This window comes from Gadus macrocephalus, chromosome 9 (assembly GCF_031168955.1).
Source record: "Gadus macrocephalus chromosome 9, ASM3116895v1".
Taxonomy (NCBI): domain Eukaryota; kingdom Metazoa; phylum Chordata; class Actinopteri; order Gadiformes; family Gadidae; genus Gadus; species Gadus macrocephalus.
This window is the reverse complement of record NC_082390.1, coordinates 19,339,240-19,361,365: the sequence shown is the minus strand read 5'-3', so window position 1 is coordinate 19,361,365 and position 22,126 is coordinate 19,339,240. Positions and strand designations below refer to the sequence as shown.

At 44.6% G+C, this 22,126-nt stretch overlaps 4 protein-coding genes across 4 annotated transcripts; 2 read left to right on the top strand and 2 right to left on the bottom strand.

Moving 5' to 3' along the window:
* The first annotated feature begins 907 nt into the window (after positions 1–907).
* Positions 908–2,750, top strand: gatd1 (glutamine amidotransferase class 1 domain containing 1). Its single transcript, XM_060062045.1, has 7 exons — positions 908–1,100; positions 1,351–1,427; positions 1,561–1,666; positions 1,751–1,858; positions 1,938–2,029; positions 2,148–2,241; positions 2,474–2,750. The coding sequence occupies exons 1-7, from the start codon at positions 1,052–1,054 to the stop codon at positions 2,599–2,601; spliced, it is 654 nt and encodes a 217-aa protein (XP_059918028.1). The 5' UTR covers positions 908–1,051; the 3' UTR covers positions 2,602–2,750.
* Positions 2,695–7,030, bottom strand: chid1 (chitinase domain containing 1). The gene is made up of 12 exons (XM_060061998.1): positions 6,554–7,030; positions 5,353–5,496; positions 5,078–5,210; positions 4,910–4,954; positions 4,572–4,678; positions 4,403–4,464; positions 4,210–4,299; positions 4,016–4,117; positions 3,783–3,932; positions 3,601–3,681; positions 3,470–3,512; positions 2,695–3,380 (listed from the first exon to the last, which is right to left on the bottom strand). The coding sequence occupies exons 1-12, from the start codon at positions 6,665–6,667 to the stop codon at positions 3,282–3,284; spliced, it is 1,170 nt and encodes a 389-aa protein (XP_059917981.1). The 5' UTR covers positions 6,668–7,030; the 3' UTR covers positions 2,695–3,281.
* Positions 7,005–13,412, top strand: ighmbp2 (immunoglobulin mu DNA binding protein 2). The gene is made up of 16 exons (XM_060061873.1): positions 7,005–7,104; positions 7,476–7,559; positions 7,645–7,814; positions 7,894–8,089; positions 8,187–8,284; positions 8,375–8,538; positions 9,277–9,477; positions 9,586–9,733; positions 9,858–10,032; positions 10,167–10,349; positions 10,442–10,560; positions 10,650–10,744; positions 10,945–11,068; positions 11,245–12,108; positions 12,192–12,391; positions 12,834–13,412. Exons 2-16 carry the CDS (start codon positions 7,483–7,485, stop codon positions 13,029–13,031), a joined length of 3,012 nt encoding a protein of 1,003 aa, XP_059917856.1. The 5' UTR covers positions 7,005–7,104; positions 7,476–7,482; the 3' UTR covers positions 13,032–13,412.
* Positions 13,413–13,803: 391 nt separating this feature from the next.
* Positions 13,804–21,877, bottom strand: rapsn (receptor-associated protein of the synapse, 43kD). The gene is made up of 8 exons (XM_060061983.1): positions 20,833–21,877; positions 19,710–20,048; positions 18,846–19,004; positions 17,610–17,708; positions 17,355–17,477; positions 17,187–17,240; positions 16,820–17,019; positions 13,804–16,486 (listed from the first exon to the last, which is right to left on the bottom strand). Exons 1-8 carry the CDS (start codon positions 21,055–21,057, stop codon positions 16,414–16,416), a joined length of 1,272 nt encoding a protein of 423 aa, XP_059917966.1. The 5' UTR covers positions 21,058–21,877; the 3' UTR covers positions 13,804–16,413.
* Positions 21,878–22,126: the final 249 nt, after the last annotated feature.

The following is a 22,126-nucleotide window of genomic DNA, read 5'->3' as shown; positions in this document are numbered from 1 at the left end:
CATGGCAGCCAATCAGCGCCAGAACGCTCACCACACACCAGCGGTGGAGAGTGAGGGAATTAATGAATTAGACAATTATACAGGGTGCAGATTAATGAGACTGGTTGGGCAGTTTTTAGACACTGTCGATTACCTCGGCTCCTCCCCCCAGCAAAGCTCCGTATCTAGTAGGATTCACATAGGCGAAATGACGTAGCGTGTGACGTTCGAGGCCTTATCTCGGGCTGCTCCGCAATATGGGTTCACAATTGGCACATCACTTACAAAAAGAAGACACAACCCAGTTCAAAGATCACTTTAATGGCTATTGAATTAATCACTCATTCTCAGTCATCATGCAGTTGTATTATTACAATTATTAGTAGGCTACTGTAGTTGATAAGACCTTCTATTTTGCCCGGGATGAATGCTTAAAATCTTTGTCAAAGGATTTATTTTCTACCATGAGCTCGGGAGATATTTATGAACGGCACCCTCACACGTATCACTGAAATGACTTTAATTCTCAAATGTTTTGATGTTGTACATTTTGGGCTGGGTTCACAGGAAACTCTTTCATCATAATTTCATTAGCCACTAGTGTCCCTACTAGCGTACTAATTTGAAGCTTCGGGGTCGAACCACTTTGGTGGTTCATCTAGCTGCGAGGCTTTGACGTTTCATGAGGCAACATCTCGGCACCACTACTTCTATGACCTCAAGTGAGTCAGGACCTCAGTTTAATGTCTCCTCCGAAGGACGGCATCTTCCACATCACAGTGTCCCCGTCACTCTACTGGGGCATCGGGGATTGATGTTTTCGGCCAGAGGGAAGAGTGCCACCTACTGATCACTGTGCTGGAAACTGCTTGGTTGACCGTGTATGAATTTTGTATTTTGTGCTGCCCTCGAGCTTTTATTTTGAAGCTTGTTATTGGCGTAGAGCAGTCAGATGGTATCGGCTGCTGCTGACAGGATTTCCGTTCGGCTGTTGGTCGGAATCAAACTTTCTAATCCCCTGATTTACGACGATAACATATTGAACGAAATGATTGCATAACACGTTCATGACATGTCTTCAAAACCGACGTGCTTAATAGTGGCGAGTGCTGCTCCTCAAGGTAGGTCGAGTAGTCGATCACCGAGTTAGCTGGTTTCTGTGGTTAGCCAACTAGTGGACGTGCAACAAGATCATTAAATAAATGAGCATTTCCTTTAAAGTCAATTGCCGTCCATAAACCATTACTGACACCAAATCGAGGTGTCTATATCAACTGATAAGCAATCAATCAATTGTATTGATCGGCTTCTCAGCAGCCCATTTTTTTGTCTTGTCCCTCAAAGTCTTCGTTTATGTTGTACTTCTTTTAGGAGTCACAGCAAAGTCCTTCCATCAGTCCTTCAGTCTCTGCAGCTCTGTCTTTAACCTACAGACAGCCACGCCCGGGGTAACGCCTAATATTTGTTTTTGTTTGTGTGTTTTTAACTTGTATTGTTAACGCATAATCGAGCCTAGGTTTTACTGAGGAGCATTTTTCAATTTTATTTTTATTTTTCAATCGCATGTGGTATGCATTGTAGGGGAAGCCTATAGACTTCGTGGGAGTCGATGAAAGCACTGCCAGATGGGTGCAGGACTTCAGTGTGAAACCTTACGCAACACCAGCCAAGCTTGAATCTATAGATGGTGGGACTGTGCTAGTTTTACAAAAAGGTACATTTGCCTTATATTCTGCCTGGTTCAACATCACGTCCTAATGATCCATTCTAGGGGCCCGCTATCAAGCACTCCTCATACCAGACTGTCCCGGGGCACTGAATGACCTGGCACACAGTGGCTCTCTGCACCGCATCCTCACACACTTCATCTCCCAGCAGAGTGAGTGTGCTCCTCATTTTATATTTTCATCAGTTTTCTTTGTTGAATGTGTGCCAGCATTGCCTGTCTCTGTACACAGAGCCTGTGTGTGCAGTGGGATATGGCGTGTCTGCTTTATGCTGCTCCACCGAGGGACAACAGTGGATCTTCAGTGGCTACAGTTTAACAGGGGTGTGTGTCTGGTCATAACTCTCTGAGAAAATATCGTCCTCATACCCATTCATTGAAGCCTTCAGTTTTCCACTTGATGTACACTTGATAACATACTTGTATTTCGTTTTGCCTGAAGCCATCAGTGTTTGAGCTGGTGCGGATCCCAGACTTTGCCAACCTGCCCTTGATAGTGGAGGACTTTGTAAAAGACAGTGGTGGCTCATATACAGGTAGGCTACTCCCAACTTTTAAGATCTGGCTAGGGACAACAGATGGAAACTAGCATTTGCAGCTAACTGGCTTATTTACAGGAAGCAACTTGTCTGTTAATCAATGAACATTGTCCCTATCAACTAAATAAATGAAAATAAAACATTTTAAAGTCATTATAGGAATTAGATATGAATGTTTTGCCACTCTGAATCTTTAATCTTGATTGTGTTTATCTCTTTGGTTTTCTAGCAAGCCAAGCAGATGCCATGCATGTCGTCATAGACAGACACTTAATAACTGGTCAGAACGTCCAGTCCACTTCAGTCGCTGTGAATAATCTTATCCTGCTCTCTACTGCAAGTAGAACCCCAACATAAATGCTTTAGTAATGTGTGCATTGCTTTTTTAATTTACAGATGTGTTTGAAATGTAATGGATCAATGTGTTTGCCAATGAAAACTTCCTGGGAGAAAAATGTGAAGTCTTCTTTATTGAACAAATAAAGTCATTGACTTTTGAATGTCAAGTGCAAAAGGGACCCAGACATATATTCAAAAAGGGATGGGTAAATTACTAGAATAGGAATAAATACATGTCATGAACCAAGATGTTTCTCAGGACTTCAGCTGATGGCACACGGGACTAATTTCAGCAGAAGCCTGCATGTAGGCCAAGCAATCGAAGCACTTTATTAACAAGTGTACGAATTGCACAGCATATTATACAATTCGTGAAATTATTTCTCTGCCATTATATCTGGAGTCTTGTCAATCAATATATTAAAAATAAATTAAATTAGATACCTCCGATTTCCTGAATGTTGGTTTAATGTACTACTATGTACCATGCTTTTGAGGTAGTACAACCGTTACTGCCATGTATTTATTCAAAATATGACACCCTGCCAACCCCAAGGTCAACTGCAGCACAAATATACTCTTGATGGTTTCCGGTTATCGTTTTTAGTCGAGGGCAACAATTACTGCGTTTGGTATGGAAGGTTTGGGAAGTGCATTTTGCTAATGTTCTTAAAAACCAGAGCAGTCCTTTTCCCACGTTATACGAGATCATAAAAGTAATCCAGTCCTTGTCCTAATTCCCACATGGAAATTCCTGCACCCATTTCTGTTGCCAAAGAGATCCTCATGAAGAGTGACTGGAAAATAAATGAAAAAATAAGTTATTTCCCTATAGTTTGACCTGATAAACATACATGTTTTGCCAAAGCATCTAAAGAGTTCTTACCTTAAGGGTCGGGTAGTACATTTTACACTTGACGCCGTTGTTCCTAAAAAATAAAATGAGTAAAAAGTTAGTGATTGGTGCCGATGGATGTTAACAATATCATCCCTTAATCCATATTTAGTATTCATTACCTCTTGTAATTAAAGTAATGCTCTCCGGAATAATCATCCCAAAGAAGCTTTGGCCTTTGTTCCCGCAGAACGTCAATGTACCTGCAGATAATTGATAAAAAATTAATGAAAACGAAAAGGATTTTGCCATTATCCATTCATCAAGTTTGATAAGGTGTATCAGGGTCCAGCGCTCTTCTTACTTCCCTCCCAGGACTGGATCTGCTCCCTGGCTTGAGAAGTCCATACCGTACATGTTCAGCCCAATCAGAATCTTGTGTCTCCATTGGCTGCTGGGGGCCAGCTCCAGAACACACCCCTTAATCCAGGGCAGCGGGGCGCTCGGCCCGGGGCTAAGAAACAGTCATACATGTTTAACGTTGCGCCAGGTTTGTTGTCGTATTAACATGTGACACAAGAGCATGCTAGCACCTACTCTCCTGCGCTGGAGTAGTCGTAGGTCATCAAGCTGAATCCATCCACAACGGGAGCCAACTGCTCAAACTCCTCTCTACCAAACATGCCTGGCTTGCCATAGCTGTTTATAATGCACATGTTTTTATCAAGGTCAGAAAGGATGCCTGAAGACGTTGTATCATTTGCATTAGGTACATTTCCCATTCGGGTTACCTGGTCAGAGCAGGTGGGATGACCAGGAAACAGTCCAACCTTTTAGCCTTCAGAGTCTCACAGACGTGTTTGATCAGGTGGACCAGCTCACTGCAATGACAAGAACATAGTAGACTTGACTAGTTTAATTTGAACCCAGGGTAAAACCTGTGGCAGCAAGGCGACAGGAATCATTATGTCCTGATGAGCTCACCTTCTTTTGTTCCCTCCCAGCTGGCTCCACAGCTCCAATGTAAAACCATGAAAGTGCTCCGTCTGTCGATGAAAACACGGCACGATGCCATCACCAATACAGTGAACGCCAGGTGGATGTACCGTACATTATGCAAGCTGCTGTGGAACGTGCCCCAGTAATACATTACCTTTGCAACGTCCACTAGCTCACTGGCCAGCTCCTCGATCTCATCTTCATTCTCCAGAACATTCATGTAGTCCTTATAGGACCAACCGTCAAACAGCAGCCGAGGCACTGAGACGGAAGAGGATCTACACTTAAAACCTTTGGACGAAATATAGACCTATGGTCCTGACCATAGACCTGAAGGGTCCAGAAACTGTGAACGAAATTGCCCATTTTGGGATAAATAAAGTTTTTCTAATCTTTAAATGTCTGTAAAACTCAAATCAAACAAAGCAACGTGTAACGAATAATGACATATTTTTTAGGTTGTCATTATTCAGAAGAAGAACATTAACTTACCTATTCTGATTTTTCTGTTGGTCTTAATCACAGCTTTGACCCAGCCTATATGGGAGAACAATTTTATTTTATGAGATGCTTTCACCAAAACCAAATACTATTGATAAATATTTAAACGGAGGCCCCTGAATCGGCATAAAGTTTTAAATTACAATGCCATCTCCATACCCGGATCATGGTCTTGAAGTCCGGTGACGTCATAGCTGTTCTTTCCTCGCCTGCGAACCTGAAGCCACACTGGAGACACTGAGCTCAGCTTCGAGCCAAAGACCTTCACTATTTCATAGCCATGGGAATTCCACTGAGGAGACCAGGGAGTGAAAGTGAATAATGCATATTAACTGTTGGACTTGAGGGCCCTATTCAAATAGTTAATATCCAAAGGAATTAAACATTATAATACACAAAACATGCAACTTCTACTGACTTGGTTTAAGACCTACAGGAGTAATGTATCCGAGGACATGTCCCTGGAAGGTGCGTTTGATGTGAGAGGAATGTCTCTTCTCCTCCCTCACGATGTCCTTCCACTGGGGGTCCGACACAACCAGGCCTCTGTCCAACACAGACACCTCAGCCAGGGACGACTGGCGGGGAGAGAATATGAGATATGATAAGATAATATTGTGCACACACATAGAGAGTAGGAAGGAAGTCAGAAAAGGAAGCTAGTACGTAGATAGGTAAAAATGAAATAGTTCCTATTGTGTGTGCAAAAATGTAACTTTTTTGTTGTGGAAACATACATTGGAAACATCATCAGCATAGACCTATGGTCCTGAACATAGACCTGTAGGGTCCCGACCATAGACCTGTAGGGTCCTGACTCCTGACCATAGACCTATGGTCCTGACCATAGACCTGAAGGGTCCAGAATATAGACCTGTAGTTTCCTGACAATAGACGTGTAGGGTCCTAGGGGTGGGAAATATAATCGATTCTTCGATGCATCACAATTCTCTCTAGAACGATTCCGTCTCGATGCAGATCAATTAATAATCGAAATAAAAAAAAAAAATTGTAATTTGCTAGCCTGCTGCAACATTCTGTTCACCAGAGAGGGATAATTTTAGTAATTTTAAAATTATTTAATTTATATTCAGTATAATGGCCTATCTGATTTGTCTTGACACGATTGCGATTCAGCCTACGCATAGCATGCACGCAAACTCACAGCCAGACACAAGAACTCCTTCTAATTCAAGAGCATATTTTTCTTTAATGGGTTAGAAAAATTAGAAAGAAAATAAAACTGAATACTACCACATAATTCCTATTGTGTTGTAATGCAAGCTGCATTGATTATAAGATAAGTCAATTCATCTGTTGATGTCTTTTATGATCATCACAAAAGTAGGAAGTGATTAGCAAACTCTGAGTAGCAAACTCAGATGTATAGGCCTACATATATTTTTGAAAATCACGCAAGGAAATGAACTACATAAAAAAAGTTGTTGCATCGAGATGCATCATAATCGCTTTAGAATAGAATCGTTGACCTCATGATCGGAATCGAATCGTGAGGTGCCAAGAGATTCCCACCCCTTACCATAGACCTGTCGGGCCCTGACCATTGATCTACATGGTCATCATCATGACCCCTAGACTTGTGGGGTCCTGACTCTATAATGAACAGGTACTCACCTCCACCACCTCAGCTTTGTGCGTCTTCTTGGCGTCCTTTTTTGAAAGGGTCCCACTGACCACCGACCAACTCCAAGTGGCCAACAAAAAGACCAAAAGTGATTTTGTTTCCATTTAGAGTTCAATAAACCACAAAGAAATCAATAAACTGGGGTCGCAGCCCTTCGCAGGAAGCTTTCTTCCTGGTCGTAACAGAAAGCTGACGTCCTCCTAAAACCAAACCACAGACATGCTTCAGAAGGTTAAAACATGTGAATGATTAATTAGATGATGTAGTCATGTAAACTATTAATAAGAGCTAGCTCTGTTGAGCTGGACTGACAGCGTCGGGGTGAGGGGAGAGAACACAGCGTCGAGGGAAAGTAAGTACAGCTATCCTATATCCTTCAAAATAAAGGTTCCGTCGAGTCAACAAAATTAATCGTGTGTGTGTATGTGTGTGTGTCCTCAGCAGATAGATGGCGGTGTGGCTTCTCGTCCGCATAGGATTGCACCGTTAGACTAGTAAAAGAAGAGAAGTATCTCATTGGTCGCTGTTGACAGTCGATCAGGTAGTTACAACTATATTGTCACTTGTTATCACATCTATATATTTATCTATCTAACGAGCTTTGCTTAACTTACAATGAATGACACGTGGGTGTTTATCAATGTGTTGCTAGCTGTTATTTTCTAAAATAGCTCAACATTTGACGGATTGTAATGTAACATGCCCTGTAGCTAAGTGCTTGCTTAACTATTGAACCGAGCAAGGGTGTCAATCACTATTGTCACCCTTGGGTGCATTTGGAGAGCAGAGGTTGGGTGGGTGGGTGTCACTGAAGGGAGGCTTACTGTACTGAATGCCACAAGTCTCGTTTTTATCTGTTTTGGTTTAGTTAATCTTCTACTATTGGTTGTTCCTTGTTAATGTCATCTACAGCTAAGATATGGAAATTGAACAGTTTGTGTCCAAGACACTTGAGCTTCTGCAGGAGGAGAGAGAAGCTGAAATCGAAGAGACCAGGTATTTACATGAATATAATTCACTGGATAACATCACATAAAAAAACATGATGAACCCCATACCCATTTGTCTGTCTTCCTCTCAGGGTATGGCAGGAGAACAGCTCTCTGAAGGACCTCCAAACCAAAGGAGTGTGCCTGCTAAAACTACAGATAGCCAGTCAGTCAACGGGGCTGTACGGCCGGACACTAGTGGTTCTGGAACCAAGGAAACACATGGGGGTGTCAGTTCTTCCAAGTAACGGCTTCGGACCGGGTAAGAAAGATACTTGTGAACGAGATCTCGATTCAATTTCACATTTAGTAGATTGTGAAAACGTGGAGATTTTTTGCAGGGGACATCGTTGGTTTGTATGCTGCCGCTGGATGCAGTGCGAGTTCCCAGATCGGGACTGGGATAGTGACCAAGTCGAGTCAGACATCTGTCACCGTAGCCTTTGAGGACTGTCAAGAGGACTTCAATGTTGAAACCGACTCGCTGTACAACCTGCTGAAGTTAGCCAACAATGTCACCTACAAGCGGATGACACGGTGAGGAGCTTTTAAAGGCTGCTAAACGTGCAAAACAACCAAATTAGTAAATCCTTGTCACAATCAGTTTTCATTGGTTGGATGTCTTGTCTTGCAGTGCGTTGAATACTTTGAACGGGTACAGCAACGGACCAGCTTCAAACTTGATAAATGTTCTGTTTGGTTATTCAGAACCTGGATCCCAGTCACAGACAAGTACATCAACTATTTCCATTAATGAAATGTGATTTTGATTTCCCCTTACCATAGCTTACCTAAGCATGCATTTGTGTCCCTCCTTTTCAGATGATCTGGGCTTCTTCAACCAGGATCTGGATGATTCCCAGAGAGAAGCCGTGTCCTTTGCTCTGTCCCAGAGGGACGTGGCTGTGATCCACGGCCCGCCTGGCACTGGGAAAACCACCACTGTGGTTGAGGTCATTCTCCAGGCTGTTAAACAAGGGAACAAGGTGAGAAATACGCTTAAACTTGTGTGTGTGTGTGTGTGTGTGTGTGTGTGTGTGTGTGTGTGTGTGTGTGTGTGTGTGTGTGTGTGTGTGTGTGTATATATATATATATATATATATATATATATATATATATATATATATATATATATATATATATATATATATATATATATATATATATATATATATATATATATCAAGATGTTTTAACGAAGTAAAGATGCCTGAACTTCAGGGGGGAGGATAGCGTAGTGGCTAGAAGGTTGTTTAACGCCCAGCCTGAAGGTACATGGTTCGATCCCCAATCCCAGAACGAGATGCCTGCTCTTAAATGTAACGAGCAACCAATAATTAAATGAAGTTCCAGTACCTGCTGTGGTATATGATTATCATTATTATTGATGCAATGTGGATTATTAACTCATTATTAACATAGGAATGAGAATAAAATGTATATAATATAAAAATATACTGTTTTTACTATTTTATCTGTTTTTTACGTTTGCCATTTAGGCCCAATCCCATTTCTACCCCTTACCCCTTCCCCTTACCCCTCCCCCTTGTTTTGAAGGGGTAAGGGGTATAAATGGGATTGGGCCTACCCCTTACACCTTCTCCTTACCCCTTCCCCTTACCCCTTCAAAACAAGGGGGAGGGGGAAGGGGTAAGGGGTAGAAATGGGATTGGGCCTTAAGCTTCATTGGACGATGGCCTCTGCTGTACGTCCTGGTTCCCCAGGTCCTGTGCTGCGCCCCCTCCAACGTGGCGGTTGATAACCTGGTGGAGCGGCTGGCCCGCTGTAAGGTGAAGGTCCTCAGGCTGGGCCACCCCGCCCGGCTGCTGGAGTCCATCCAGAAACACTCTCTGGACGCCGTGCTGGCCAAGAGTGACAACACTAACATCATCTCTGATATCCGGAAGGACATGGATAAGGCTTTGGTAAGTATGCTAGAATGTTCCACACTCTAATATCATCGTCATATATGCAACATTTCTCAAGGTTTTTCTATTTGCTGACTCGTATGCATCCGTTTCTTTCGCTTCCAGATGGGGATCAAGAAGACGCGTAATAAAGGTGAACGTTTTAGTTTCAAACGAGAGATCGGGGAGCTGCGGAAAGAGCTCCGATCCAGGGAAGCAACGGCCATCGGTCAGGTCCTAAAAAGTGCAGACGTGGTGTTATCAACCAACACAGGTAATATCCACCGTCCTCCTCAGGCAGGCTGATGTCCGGAAGCACGACAGAGAGAAACTGAGACCGTTTACGGGGTTTGTGTGTGTGTGTGTGTGTGTGTGTGTGTGTGTGTCCATTTGCCCAGGGGCCTCCAACGATGGGCCCCTTAGACACCTGCCCCCCGGCCACTTTCACTGGGTGGTGATAGACGAGTGTGCCCAGGCCCTGGAGAGCAGCTGCTGGATCGCTCTGCTCAACGCACGCAAATGCATCCTGGCTGGGGACTACAAGCAGCTCCCCCCCACCATCAAGTCCCAAACGTGCGATCCTGTGGTCCCTGTATTGGATTTAGTCAGATAGGATGTTTTCAGGATGACGACCGTTGTCAAGTGAACCGTTGGGTTGTGCTACATAGTTTGCTAAGAGCCTGGTCCTGATGTTGCGTCTCTTGCAGCGCTGCGTCGAAGGGCCTGGCAGTCAGTCTGATGGAGAGACTGATCCAGAAGTTTGGGGCCTCCGTGGTTCGCATGCTGACGGTCCAGTACCGCATGCACCACCTCATCATGGACTGGGCCTCCAGGGAGATGTACCAGGGGCGTCTGACCGCACACAGCTCAGTGCAGGGCCACCTGCTGAAGTGAGGGCGCGCTTCCAAGATGGGCGGGTTGAATATCTTGTGCTGACATTCAAATATTTCATTCATCCTCTTTCTTTTTTCTGTTGCCACAGAGATCTACCAGGAATTGCATGCGTCGAGGAGACCAGCACCCCCCTGCTCCTCATCGACACGGCGGGCTGCGGGCTGAGCGAGATGGAGGTCACAGACGAACAGTCCAAGGGCAACCAAGGTCAGCTCAAGGGACGGGTTGTGAGCGTGTTGTTTTAAGCATGTCTGTGGGGTACAATAACGAAAACATTCTTTTGATTGTGTTCTCAGGGGAAGTGGACCTTGTGGAACTACACATCATATGTTTGACGGAGGCTGGACTAAAACCTCAAGACATCGCCGTCATTGCTCCATACAATTTACAAGTACGTATTGTTTTATTTAAAATGATCCCGAAATATTACTATTGGTTAATAAGCAGACACTGTTAATAAATGTGTTAGTGGTTGTTAATTCATATACTAAAGGTTTTTAATACATGTATTAATGGGTATGGCTTATTGCCCTCACCCCACTGAAACAACCCTGTGGAATGCGTTTTTATATTTGTCATATTCTCCTTAAGGTGGATCTTCTGCGCCAGAGGCTCTCTGGACGGTATCCAGCCCTGGAGATCAAGTCGGTGGACGGCTTTCAGGGCAGAGAGAAGGAGGCTGTGGTGTTAACACTAGTCAGGTCCAACCGAAAAGGTAAGGCCTGATATAGAATACGTTCCTGTGTACATCTATCCATATCCATAAAATGGGTATTTAACACCATGATCAATGTTTTACTGACACTGTTGATTCTTTAATTCGTATTAGTTTTTATTTATTATTTATGCATTAATGTTTTTATTTCTTCTTCATGTATTTCCTGTGTGCAGGTGAGGTTGGATTCCTTGCCGAGGACAGGAGGATCAACGTGGCGGTGACGCGCGCCCGGCGCCACCTGGCCGTGATCTGCGACTCCCAGACGGTTCAGAGTCACGCCTTCCTCAAGTCCCTCATCAGTCACATGACGGACCACGGCGAGGTCCGCACCGCCTTCGAGTACCTCCAGGACATCGTGCCGCTGAACTACACTCGCAGCCTGAAGGACGGCAAGACCAAGGCCTCTGCTGCCTCGTCAACCAAGCAGAAGGTCCAACATCAGGCTGCAGACAAAGAGAACCAAAAGACCCAGACGAAGGCTGCTGGGGGCAGGGTCCCAGAAGACCCGGTGAACCAGAAGCGGCCGCCCACCAAGCCCCGCATCTTAACCGCAGAAGAGGAGCTGAAGACGCAGACCCGGTCCGCCGAGATTAGGGAGCAGGTGGAGACTTACCTAAGGGATCCTTCTCAAGAAGAACTGCGATTCCCACCGTCGCTCAACTCCCACGACCGCATGCTGGTGCACCGGATTTCCGAGGAGCTCGGGCTGGGACACGAGAGCAGAGGAGAGGGTAGAGACCGCTGCATCACCGTCTCCAGACCTCCTCCTGGGTCCGGGCCGACGCGACCAGAAGAGGAGGAGGAGGAGGAGGAGGAGGAGGAGGAGGAGGAGGAGGAGGAGGAGGAGGAGGAGGAGCAGCAGACGGTATCGGAGCCACAAGCGGCCACCTCTTCTCAACAACCACCAGGGGATCTTAAGAGTCTGCACCTGGAGAGGATGAAGAGGGAGCAGCAGAGACGGGAGGAGGCCGCTCAGCAGAAGAGGCAGGTTCAGGCAGCGATCGGGAAGCTCCCCACGGCCAAGAAGCCTGCAAAAGGTGAGCACTGGTCGTACGATCAGATATAGTTCCCTGTTTCTGTGGAGGGATATTTCGGTTGACCTGTCCTACACCCTTTCCAGGAAAGAGCCGCACCAAAGCCGGGGTCTGTGACATTGCCGCGGCCGCGGGCGCGGAGGAGGACTTCGACACTCTGATATCGGCGGTGCTGAAGGCGGAGAGTGTGTGCAGTCTGGTCAAGTGCAAGGCCTCCGTGCGGCTTCTCGGCCAGCTCTGCCCCTACTGCAACCGACAGTTCTGTCTGGGCCACCACGTACCAGAGGTGAGACCCACCCGCGCAGAACCAGGAGCCTTACCAAGGACTGCTTGTTGATTGCTTTGGCACACTTTGGCACACATAAACAAGATTTGCTCAAATGTGTCTTTTGTGGAGCAATGTGCGCCATGGCCCGACGCCGCAAGAACGTACATACATTACAGACCATTTAGTGAGATGCGGTCGCAGAGATTGAACTTCCAGTTTCTGAAAGTCAGTCGTTCATCTCAATCAGAACTATCCACAGGTATAGGCACAGGACAAACATGGCAGGTTCATCACTTTCTGAATCTGTATATTTGGTTAAGAAACAGACTTTGGGAACTACTACAGGTTCAGAATGAAAAGCAAGAACACATCGCTAGCAAATACTGTAGAGTACTGGTTGGAAATGTGTGTTTCTTTTAAGGTGGTATACAATGTGAGTAACTCTAATGTGAACTTGTAGGTTCATGGCTGTGGGGACAAGGCCAAGGCCAACGCTCGCATGAGGATCAGCAGGGAAGGCGTTCTGTACGCTGGAAGTGGGAAAAAGGACACTTCTATGGATCCCAACAAGAAGGCCTACCTGCAACGTAAGCTGGACTCAAAACTCAAGGACATGGAATCTAAAAGGAAACTCAAAAGCAAAGAGAAAAGTAATTAGTTATTCTAGTTTAAAATGTCATAAAGATACATGTGAGATAAGATTTGCAATATATATGATGGCAGCAGTGAACACAATCTCTGACTTTGAACACACTAGCAAACATTAACTGAAGACATTAACTACTTTGCAATAAAGCAGTGGTTCTGAAACGGGGGTAATCTGGAGGACTGCAGGGGGTACTCATTTAAATAAATAAATAAAAGCAAACTATGTATATTTGTTTCACCCTGAGCAAGTTTTAATTTGGAAAGCTAGACAAAAGAAAATTGAGAAAATGTGATGGGATGTGATTGGTTGAAACATAATTCTGACAATAAGTAGAAAGGAGAATCTGTGAGAAAGAAGGCACATCCAGAATCAATAAAATGTTGTCGGTTTCGGGAGGAATTTTTTTTTTCTACATGCTCTGACCCTCCCCTGGCGTTGTGCTTCTTTTGAGGGGAGAAATTAGCCGATTAATTAACAGTTGCATGAAGCACAGGCCCATGTTTCTCACTAAATTGTTATTAGTTACACCCTTTTAATGTTTATGTTGACACTGCCAAATAGAACGCACATACATTATTTATGTGTTATAATAATTATTTATTATTTACTACCCGCAGGGATAACTCAGCTGAAAAAATCCCTTGACAGTGTTTCACTAGTGTAAAAAGTTTGAGAACCACGGCAATACAGGCTACTTTTGAATCCTTCTGTGCTATTATTTACCATGGTCACCAACATTATCCATTTCAAACCATAATTTCCAAAAATGATGGACAATTGATAAAGTTTAACCTCATTTATAGGTGTTTAATTTACAGAGAAGTTGCTCCTTACTTCAAGGTTACCATTCTAGTACGAGATAATTGTAACCCGGTAGTTAATTCACTCTCATCCCATGTATATGGGGCCTCTGGCCTCTACATCCATGTGAACAGGGGGACAATGACTGCGTGTCCTTTTGCTCTTGAAACATAGCTCTGTCTATCTTTAGGTGGACATTGTCAGAAGGCCTCTCAGCAACAGACAATGTGCCACAGAGGGCATTGTTGAGATCCTTTACATTCTCTGACATTTCTGTAAACAAACTGGGCAAGAGTTATGGGCCCCATTTCAGCAGGACCAGGAGGCTGAAAAGGGGGGAGCATCCGACTGTGAGTGTGAAGCCATCGCTGCTGACCCTCTTCCCGTCGCGGTAGGCCCCTGGTCAGTTAGAAATAGGGTCCAATCACTACTTCTGAGACTCGCAACAAACAAACAAAAAATCTTTATTCACAATAACAAATGGCATAATGGCTATTATACAGTGTATGCATATTACAGGATACATTTCTAGTTTTTGTAACTTACTTTGAAACCCACAAAGACCTTTCGACATGTGTAACAAATTATGATGCATTCTCATTTAATGGCTTATTGGCATGACAAAAGTATGTTCAACAAATGGAACAATTCCTGACCAAGATAATGATAATACGACAGTACATCTCAGAAAAATAATGAAGACGATCATTATTAAATCAACTATGAAGCATGCTGATTTAATACAAATATTTTGTATATAAATAAAAATGTCCATCCATTGTTATGCTGCATTCATCCTCTGAGAATGGAGTCTTTGAGAAACGGAGGTAGTTTTGGTTTGAAACATACATTGTTGGTTGTTCTTGCAAGCATGTTATGTTAAATGTGTATTATATAAATATCAACGCCCCAAGAGATCAGGGCAGTCATAATAAAATCAACAACTCTTAATATTTTACATGAATCCATGCTGAAATGAGCTTAATATCGACCATTCGATTATCAGACTGGATTGCATCTTACATCCATTCAAGGACTTCTAGGCGATAATAGCTTTCTGAAGAACGTCTCTGTTCTATGAAATAAAGTCAATAAATGGTTTGGATACAGAAAATGATAACTGCCTGCAATCCCACATCGTGTTCAACATTGCAATAATGATCGTGGATGTGACACTCTTGCCATTCCCTACAAAATCCCCTGACAAAAGTTATTTGAAAATCGAAATGCAAGACCCTTTACACAGTAGGAAATGCACAGGTGTAGCTCATTAACAAGGGGTCTGTTGGCTTTAGGTCTGGCATTGCACCAGTATAGACACAGTGATATACACTGAGCAGGCTGGTGCTGTGACAGACGTAAATAAACCGACCTGTTGTTAAAATTACCGGAACCGGAAGTTACTTTACCCTATTGACGACCTGTGAAAAGGGTCTCATATTCATTTCCAGGAAAGCTGCCAAGAAACAAAATATGACCAATCCCTCTATATTTACATAATGTGTACAGCTTCAAATACCAAAGCACCACGGTTGCTTGCTCCTGAGAATAAGTAGCTGTTCTGAAAATAATATTCCACATGCAAATAATTGGTCAGATAAGATTGTTTCCCCATATCAAGGCTGACCTTCTCAGCAATCTTTCGACACATTTCCAGATGGTCTATTCAAAAGAGATACCTTCCCATTAATAACCAGTGAATACAATATGTATATGTGAGTAACACAATGTGTGTTGAACTTGTTGCTTTATCATTAAGATAAGGAAAACAGCTCTGTATCCCTGCTCTGTAAAGACGTACTAGTTTTCTGTATCTGTTAAGATATTACAGTTGGTTTAACAAAACACTAGATAAATCTAACTTTTCTCAAAAAGTAACATTATATACACACGTAGGCCTATATCAAATATATATATATTTATATATATACATAAATGTAATAGTAATACTGATATTGCATGTGTTCTGCACAAAAATATAAATATGATTATAAATGCAGGAGCACAATTAAGTAAACATAACAAAGACTACCCACAGATGTAGAATACAGAATAATTCTCTTTTATCCGGCAACTGTTTCATGTATGGCACACATATTATGCTTCACTTTTCCAACCAAACTATCAAATATATAGTGGCCTACTATTGAACCACATGTTTTACGGGCAGGATTCCTCTGTGTGTCCCTATGATTGTAATTTCAAAACGATGGTCAGCGATCAGATACAACAAGGGCTTCAATCGACCAGACCTTTTAATGTGAAATTCTAACTCTTCAATCCCTCCTAATGCCAAGTAAGCTTTGGCTCAGAGACAGGCATCTGTAAATATCCTCTAAGGACTGTTGACTCCTTAACGCTGTCCCTCAACACCGGCCCAGTTCCTGTTCAGCGTCCCGCCAGGCCGACGGGGGAACGGAGCACGTTCTCCTGATACCGGGTGAAGCGGTGTCCACATCTCCAGGCCATCCGGACGTTGAACCACCTGCTGGGTAAGAAGAGTCTACCGTATACCCGGCTGGGGCCCTCTGTGTGTGGTTGATGTCTCGCAGACCCAACGCGTGCTTAGGGGAAGGTCCCGGCACGCGGGTCAAACAAACCCGGGCTTCATAGAGGATTGGCGGCATTTAGGGCAGCCCCGGGTTCCGTTGGTCTGCAGGCATCTGCAGGGAGGGGACACGGCCTCAGGGTTAGTGCTTACATTGGTACATTTAGCAGTTTTATCAAAAGCGATTTACAATCGAGTCTGAGGCCAGTGAAAGCCGATTATCAAAATTGTAGTTGCTACAAAGAACTCCAAAATTAACTTCAGAAAATCATAGTTAGAATTGTCTCTGTAGGGCCTAAAAGATACTTAAGAGACATAACAAAAATGTGCTTAGAGGGGGCCTAGCTCTAATTATTGAAATCGCCACCCCGGCACCAATAGTTGCCCGTTGTTGGCAGAGACGGCTATGAGTCTGAATGATAACAGACGCGATGAGCGGAGCACTGACTTGAGGTGGAAGATGTGCGAGCAGGGCAGGGCCTGCAGCTGTTGGTCCCTCTCGCCGATGGACTCGCCGCACATCCCGCAGTAGAGCTCCAGCTCCTCCACACACTGCAGCAGCTTGACCACCTGCTGCCGGAGCTGCTCGCCCTGCCCCCGGCTGCGGAACATGCCCTCGCTCAGGCAGCACACCTTCAGAGTGCACAGCTGCAGAGGGGGAGGAGGGAGAGGCGGGAGAGACACTCGGTGATGAGGCGCAATGAGTCAACTTTGAGACTGTCTATTGTGTTTATAATTGACATTCTGCGTTTACGACTTATCTTTTTGTGTGTGGTTGCATTTTTTACATTTCGAGTTCAATTCACTCCGAATACCTTGTTACCCAATTCCTCAGCCAACTCCTCAGCTCGATGCAAAGACTCCTGAGCCTGAGAGAGAGGAACAGAGAGTCATTTCTGTACTGATATCCCGGGGTTCACACCTCCAGGTGACAGTGTATTGAAAGGGTTAACGAGGCATCCTTTGGTCTGAGATGGGCGCACCTTATCCAGGTCTTTCTGCAGAAGCCAGCACTTTGCCACGCCCAGGTAGATCTGTGCTTGTCCCAGACGGTTCCCGATCTCGGTCATGATGCACATGGCCGACTCGTAGCGGGGGAAAGCTTTCTGGACACGAGGAAGAGAGGTGACAATGAATTGAAATAGGATTTATTATAAATGCATATAAAGTGTATATATAGCTGTAACCGCTGAAGGTCGGCACCTAAAAGCATCGTTCAACACACGATGACGGCTTACATCAGCATCTTTCCTACAGCGGTGGATGTCAGCAAAGTTGAGCAAGCACAGAGCCTGAAGAGGGCGGTCGCCATGCTGCAGGGCGATCTTCATGGACTCCTGGAGGAAGAGGGCAGATTAAAGGCTGCTACGCATCAGGGAGCCACCTTGTAAGCAGTCCCACCTGTATAACCAAGATGCAAACTGGAGACTGGATACCAGAAGCTCAGATTATGTACCAAGTATGACACAGGAAACATGAATCAAACACAATAATCATAATTTTATAGGAAGCCTAAAAACACACATCAATGTTGACTTATGCGTTCATTTTATATACTGTATAATAATCAGATTAACAGTTTTCCTCTATTCCTTTCTATTATATCACAGAGATTTGTATTGGAGAGGACAGAGGACCCGATGCAGTTGGCCTACTGTGTTGGGTACAGTACTTGGTCAGTGGTCACACATGTCCATCACTCTAATGGAAACTAAACTTGGTTTCTATCAACATTTCACCTGCTTCTGGTTTTTTTATAGGTATTTTTACAAGAAGGAAAGATTTGGCCTCATACTGGTAAAAAAATAAAAATCACAGTTAGCTCCACATCCCCACCAATAGCCTCGGTCTTCATTTGTCATTCAGTATTGAATACAATTATTTTTTTTATAAATATTAATCTATATTTGAAATCTTGGTGAGATGTTTACTCTGTTATATATACACATTCTCATTTCCTGATTTCAGTTCCGAGGACCCATTTGAGTAAAGTGTGAGTCAAAACCAGACAAGAGTTAAAAGCTCAAACGCAACAAATCTTTCCCAACTTTTCTGTAGGCCTGTATCCTGTCACTATACTTACACTTCTGCACATGAAGTCATGTTTGTCACCGTGTACATACCTAGACCCCCGCCAGAAGACAAAAGCTAATCTGTTCATTAACACTTTAAAACTGGCACCTCCGCGCACATACTTCAGTCAGGGTCGGAGACACTGGTTTCAACTGTCATCTGCACCTGTCACTAGCCCACTCCGTGGTCTCTCCACAGTGCATTCCTCCACACACCCACAAAGCCAATGACATCAGTACAGTACACACTATACGCCTGAAAGCACTGGCGACCAAACGGCACACCAAGCAAACATCGTTCTTCCTTATCCACCGTTCATTAGTTTGCATTGCATTCAAAGAAAGACATTGCTTGCGAAGGCACGATGGCACCGACCACGTCATGGAGACAAACGCACGCACCTCACAACACTCCATGGCGTCGGGCAGGCGGTCGAGCTTCCTGTACGCCACCGACATGTGGTACTGGCTCATGGCGCGGTACTTCAGACTCCAGCCTTTGCCGTAGTCGTTGACCAGTTCAGCGGCTTTGCAGGGGAAGAACAGGGCTTTCTCGTAGTCCTGTCGGGCACACACAGGGGGGTGGGGGCTGGTGAGGAGGGAGACAACTGGAGCAACAGTGTCTACTGTGTAGTACTGCCGGCCCAGACCGTTCAGAGTCAATGACCCACGTTGAGCACTAGATCGCCCCCAGGACAGTTGTGATTATTCCTGAATTTCAGATGTTTAATTTCCAGACTCTGGCATATTCTATTTTTTGTTTTCATTGAGTAATGTGATAGGAGTCCATTCTTTGAACACCATCTCATCACGCTCCCATTGAAACCAATCCTTCCCCAGGAAGCCAAGGGATTAGTAATCTCTATGCTTCTACTAAGCAGCCAATCTCTCTCAGGCAACCTGGCTTACAACACATAGTACTCCACGTTCTGATTATTCATACGCTTTGTTTTGATGCCATATGATCACACACAAACCGGGGTCACATGAATACTGACTCATTCTCTGATCGGATTAAGATCTGATCATCTCTTTGATTCCATCCACTTTGTCTTGAGATCTTTGGGATGTTGAATAATCAAGCATTTAAGTTTGCAATCAGAACCAAAATAGCTGTTATATTAAAATATATGACCAACAGGTCGAAGGGACAGGCTTTCCATCCACTGTTTACTAAACAGTTTGATGTAATGTACAACATTGCATATTTTGTCCTGGTGGTTAAATGCCTTCTTAACGCAATCAGAACTGCAACCTGATGCCTACCTTGAGGTGAACGTAGAAGTTCCCTAGACTGCAGCACACTCTGCACTCCAGCATCTTGTCGTCGTTGTTGTGTGCATAGCGCAGGGCTTTCTCGTAGCTCTCCAGGGCCTTCTGGAACACGCTGAGACCCAGGAAAGCGTTGCCCATGCTCAGGCACACCTGTCCGTTGAGCTGGAGGCTGACGGTGGTCCCCTGCATGTCCAGGCACGTTTTACAGTAGGACACGGTCTTCTGGTAGTCACAGAGCTTCTCATTGCTGCGGGCCAGGTTCAGGTAGCCCTCTGTCAGGTAGTCGGGGTCCTCCATCTCCCTGGCTGTGTCTATCTGGGCTAGGGCGTACTATACAGACCAGAGGGCACCGGGTATAAGTTATTGGAGGATCATCGGGATTCTGGGACAGATTTATCAATTTTTAAAGAAATATAGGGTATTGTTCAATGCCATGACAAGAAACAGTAATTCATAACATTAGCTTTATCCCACTTAAACCTGTTACGTAAAAGTCGACTTGACTGTAGGTTTTGCCTCAAAGTGAGATGTAGTATTAGTGGTCTGTAGCTTTATTTTTTTTGTAGTTATTATATAACTTACTTTCATTGGATGAAGCTAATTTTAAAAACCATACATGGAGAGTATGATTATATAGAGAGGTTTTGAGAGTAACAAAGTAGTAACCTTTGATCTCTGCCTTTTTCGTAACCATTTACGTGTTCTTGACATGCTGCAAGGGGAGAAGTTGAACTGTATCGCCCTCGCAGAGATGATGACATATAAAATTACAGTAGCATCCCTGCATCAAATAGCTACCTCATACACATTCCCACCACTGGTTGCATAACCAAAATGCCTCTGGAAACTGTATACCAGTCAATTATTCAAATTATGTGTGAAATATGAGAAATATGAGGGAGGCAACATGAAATGAAGTAAAAATGTGTGTCAAAATTCTCTACACACTGATCAAATATCTTCAATATTTCCTGTTACCCCAAATTCATTGATGTTAAGCCTCTATCAAAATTAAATGTAGGACTAAAAATATGAAACAAAGTGAAGCAAAAAATACATTATTCAACAAAAGAAAACATAATCTTTGCATCATGTATTGGGTAGGAACTCATACCTTAAGCATCTGTTTATATTTCCCCATTTCTGAGTGGGCGGTTATCAAACACCCCAACACACGGAATTTCCCTCCAGGATCCGAAGTCTTCTCCAAGACTTTGGTCCAGACATCTAGAGCCTTCTCTGTCTGATTGGACTGGTACAGCTTTAGGCCCTTCTCTATCTGCTGCTTGGTTTGGTCCTGGCCCATCTCTGCTACAAGATGGCTCATAAAAATATTCATCCGTTTGAGTCGCGCACTTTCAGCAGCGAGGCAGCGAGCGAGTAAATCCCTGCTGATCCCAGAAGGACTCCCAACGACCACGGCTCGAAGAGGACGGTCTGAAGAGACCGGTGCCTGGAGGCCCTCCGGGTCCGGCTCTCAGCTCCGACTGAGCCCCGATACGAAGGAAACCAGATCCACCGTGGTTAAAGAGCAACGATCTGAGAGCATTGTCGCCAATGACTTTGTGGCGACTTGTGGAGGGTTGTGCAGGGGGAAAATAACTTATTCCTCAGCCCATTCAAGGAATCCCTCCTCACTTGAAGGACTTCACGAATTCTTCCTTGGATTTCAGCTCGAAAAAACGCCAAAGAAACACGTTTCTCCGCGGTGTGCTGCCAGCGATATCCCAGAATATCTACTCCCTCCGCACCCCATCGAGAGGAATTCTCTGCACCCCTGCAGTCCACCGCCCCTCCCCTCCCTAACCCTCCACCGCCGGGGCAGAGCCGGCTCCACAGCAGATGGCCTTGTCACTCCAGACCATGTGTGCCTTCAGAAATTCTGCTCTGTCCTCAACTAAGCGCTCCCAAGGTCACAATAGACGCCTTCGGCAATTTCCCCACAACGATCAGCCCGAGCAGACAGGCGCACAGTGAGTGGTCAGAGCCCAGACTACATCTTCTGCTGCGAGGCGATGGTGCTGCTGGGAGATAAGTCGGGCAATGGGACTTCTTTTTTTTTGGTCCCTCTTTGAAAGATTGAGAGACTACTTGTCTAGCCGTGCCTCAGGGTGTTTGGCTGTTCCCATTGGGGCTCCTAATGGAGGCGGATGTGGGTCTCATTACCCCCCCACCACCACCACACCCACCAATGGCCACGGCGTCAGCAACTGCTGCTTAGAATAGTTCACAAAGTCCCTCATGTTACTGGTCTTGGGTTTCAGCTGCACAACCTCTTGCAACACATCAATGGGATCAGGGCTTTAGCCCCTCTAGTATAGCTTCCTCTGCTGCACGACCCCTGTTACCCTCCACGGGGATACAAATAGGCCTTTTTAGCACCTTGCTATTCACAAGATCCGTGGGCG

Excerpts from the sequence above, each read along its gene's own strand:
- ighmbp2 (XM_060061873.1), top strand. The coding sequence starts at position 7,483 with ATGGAAATTGAACAGTTTGTGTCCAAGACACTTGAGCTTCTGCAGGAG. Across the intron at positions 8,285-8,374 it reads TGGATCCCAGTCACAGACAA|ATGATCTGGGCTTCTTCAAC; the intron begins GTACATCAACTA and ends CCTCCTTTTCAG. Across the intron at positions 12,109-12,191 it reads GGCCAAGAAGCCTGCAAAAG|GAAAGAGCCGCACCAAAGCC; the intron begins GTGAGCACTGGT and ends CACCCTTTCCAG.
- chid1 (XM_060061998.1), bottom strand. The coding sequence starts at position 6,667 with ATGGAAACAAAATCACTTTTGGTCTTTTTGTTGGCCACTTGGAGTTGG. Across the intron at positions 4,118-4,209 it reads ATCCCACCTGCTCTGACCAG|CTATGGCAAGCCAGGCATGT; the intron begins GTAACCCGAATG and ends CATTATAAACAG. Across the intron at positions 3,933-4,015 it reads GACTACTCCAGCGCAGGAGA|CCCCGGGCCGAGCGCCCCGC; the intron begins GTAGGTGCTAGC and ends ACTGTTTCTTAG.
- gatd1 (XM_060062045.1), top strand. The coding sequence starts at position 1,052 with ATGTCTTCAAAACCGACGTGCTTAATAGTGGCGAGTGCTGCTCCTCAA. Across the intron at positions 1,428-1,560 it reads TACAGACAGCCACGCCCGGG|GGGAAGCCTATAGACTTCGT; the intron begins GTAACGCCTAAT and ends TATGCATTGTAG. Across the intron at positions 1,667-1,750 it reads CAAGCTTGAATCTATAGATG|GGGCCCGCTATCAAGCACTC; the intron begins GTGGGACTGTGC and ends GATCCATTCTAG.
- rapsn (XM_060061983.1), bottom strand. The coding sequence starts at position 21,057 with ATGAATATTTTTATGAGCCATCTTGTAGCAGAGATGGGCCAGGACCAA. Across the intron at positions 20,049-20,832 it reads AATATAAACAGATGCTTAAG|TACGCCCTAGCCCAGATAGA; the intron begins GTATGAGTTCCT and ends TGGTCTGTATAG. Across the intron at positions 17,241-17,354 it reads TGCAGAAAGACCTGGATAAG|GCTCAGGAGTCTTTGCATCG; the intron begins GTGCGCCCATCT and ends CCTCTCTCTCAG.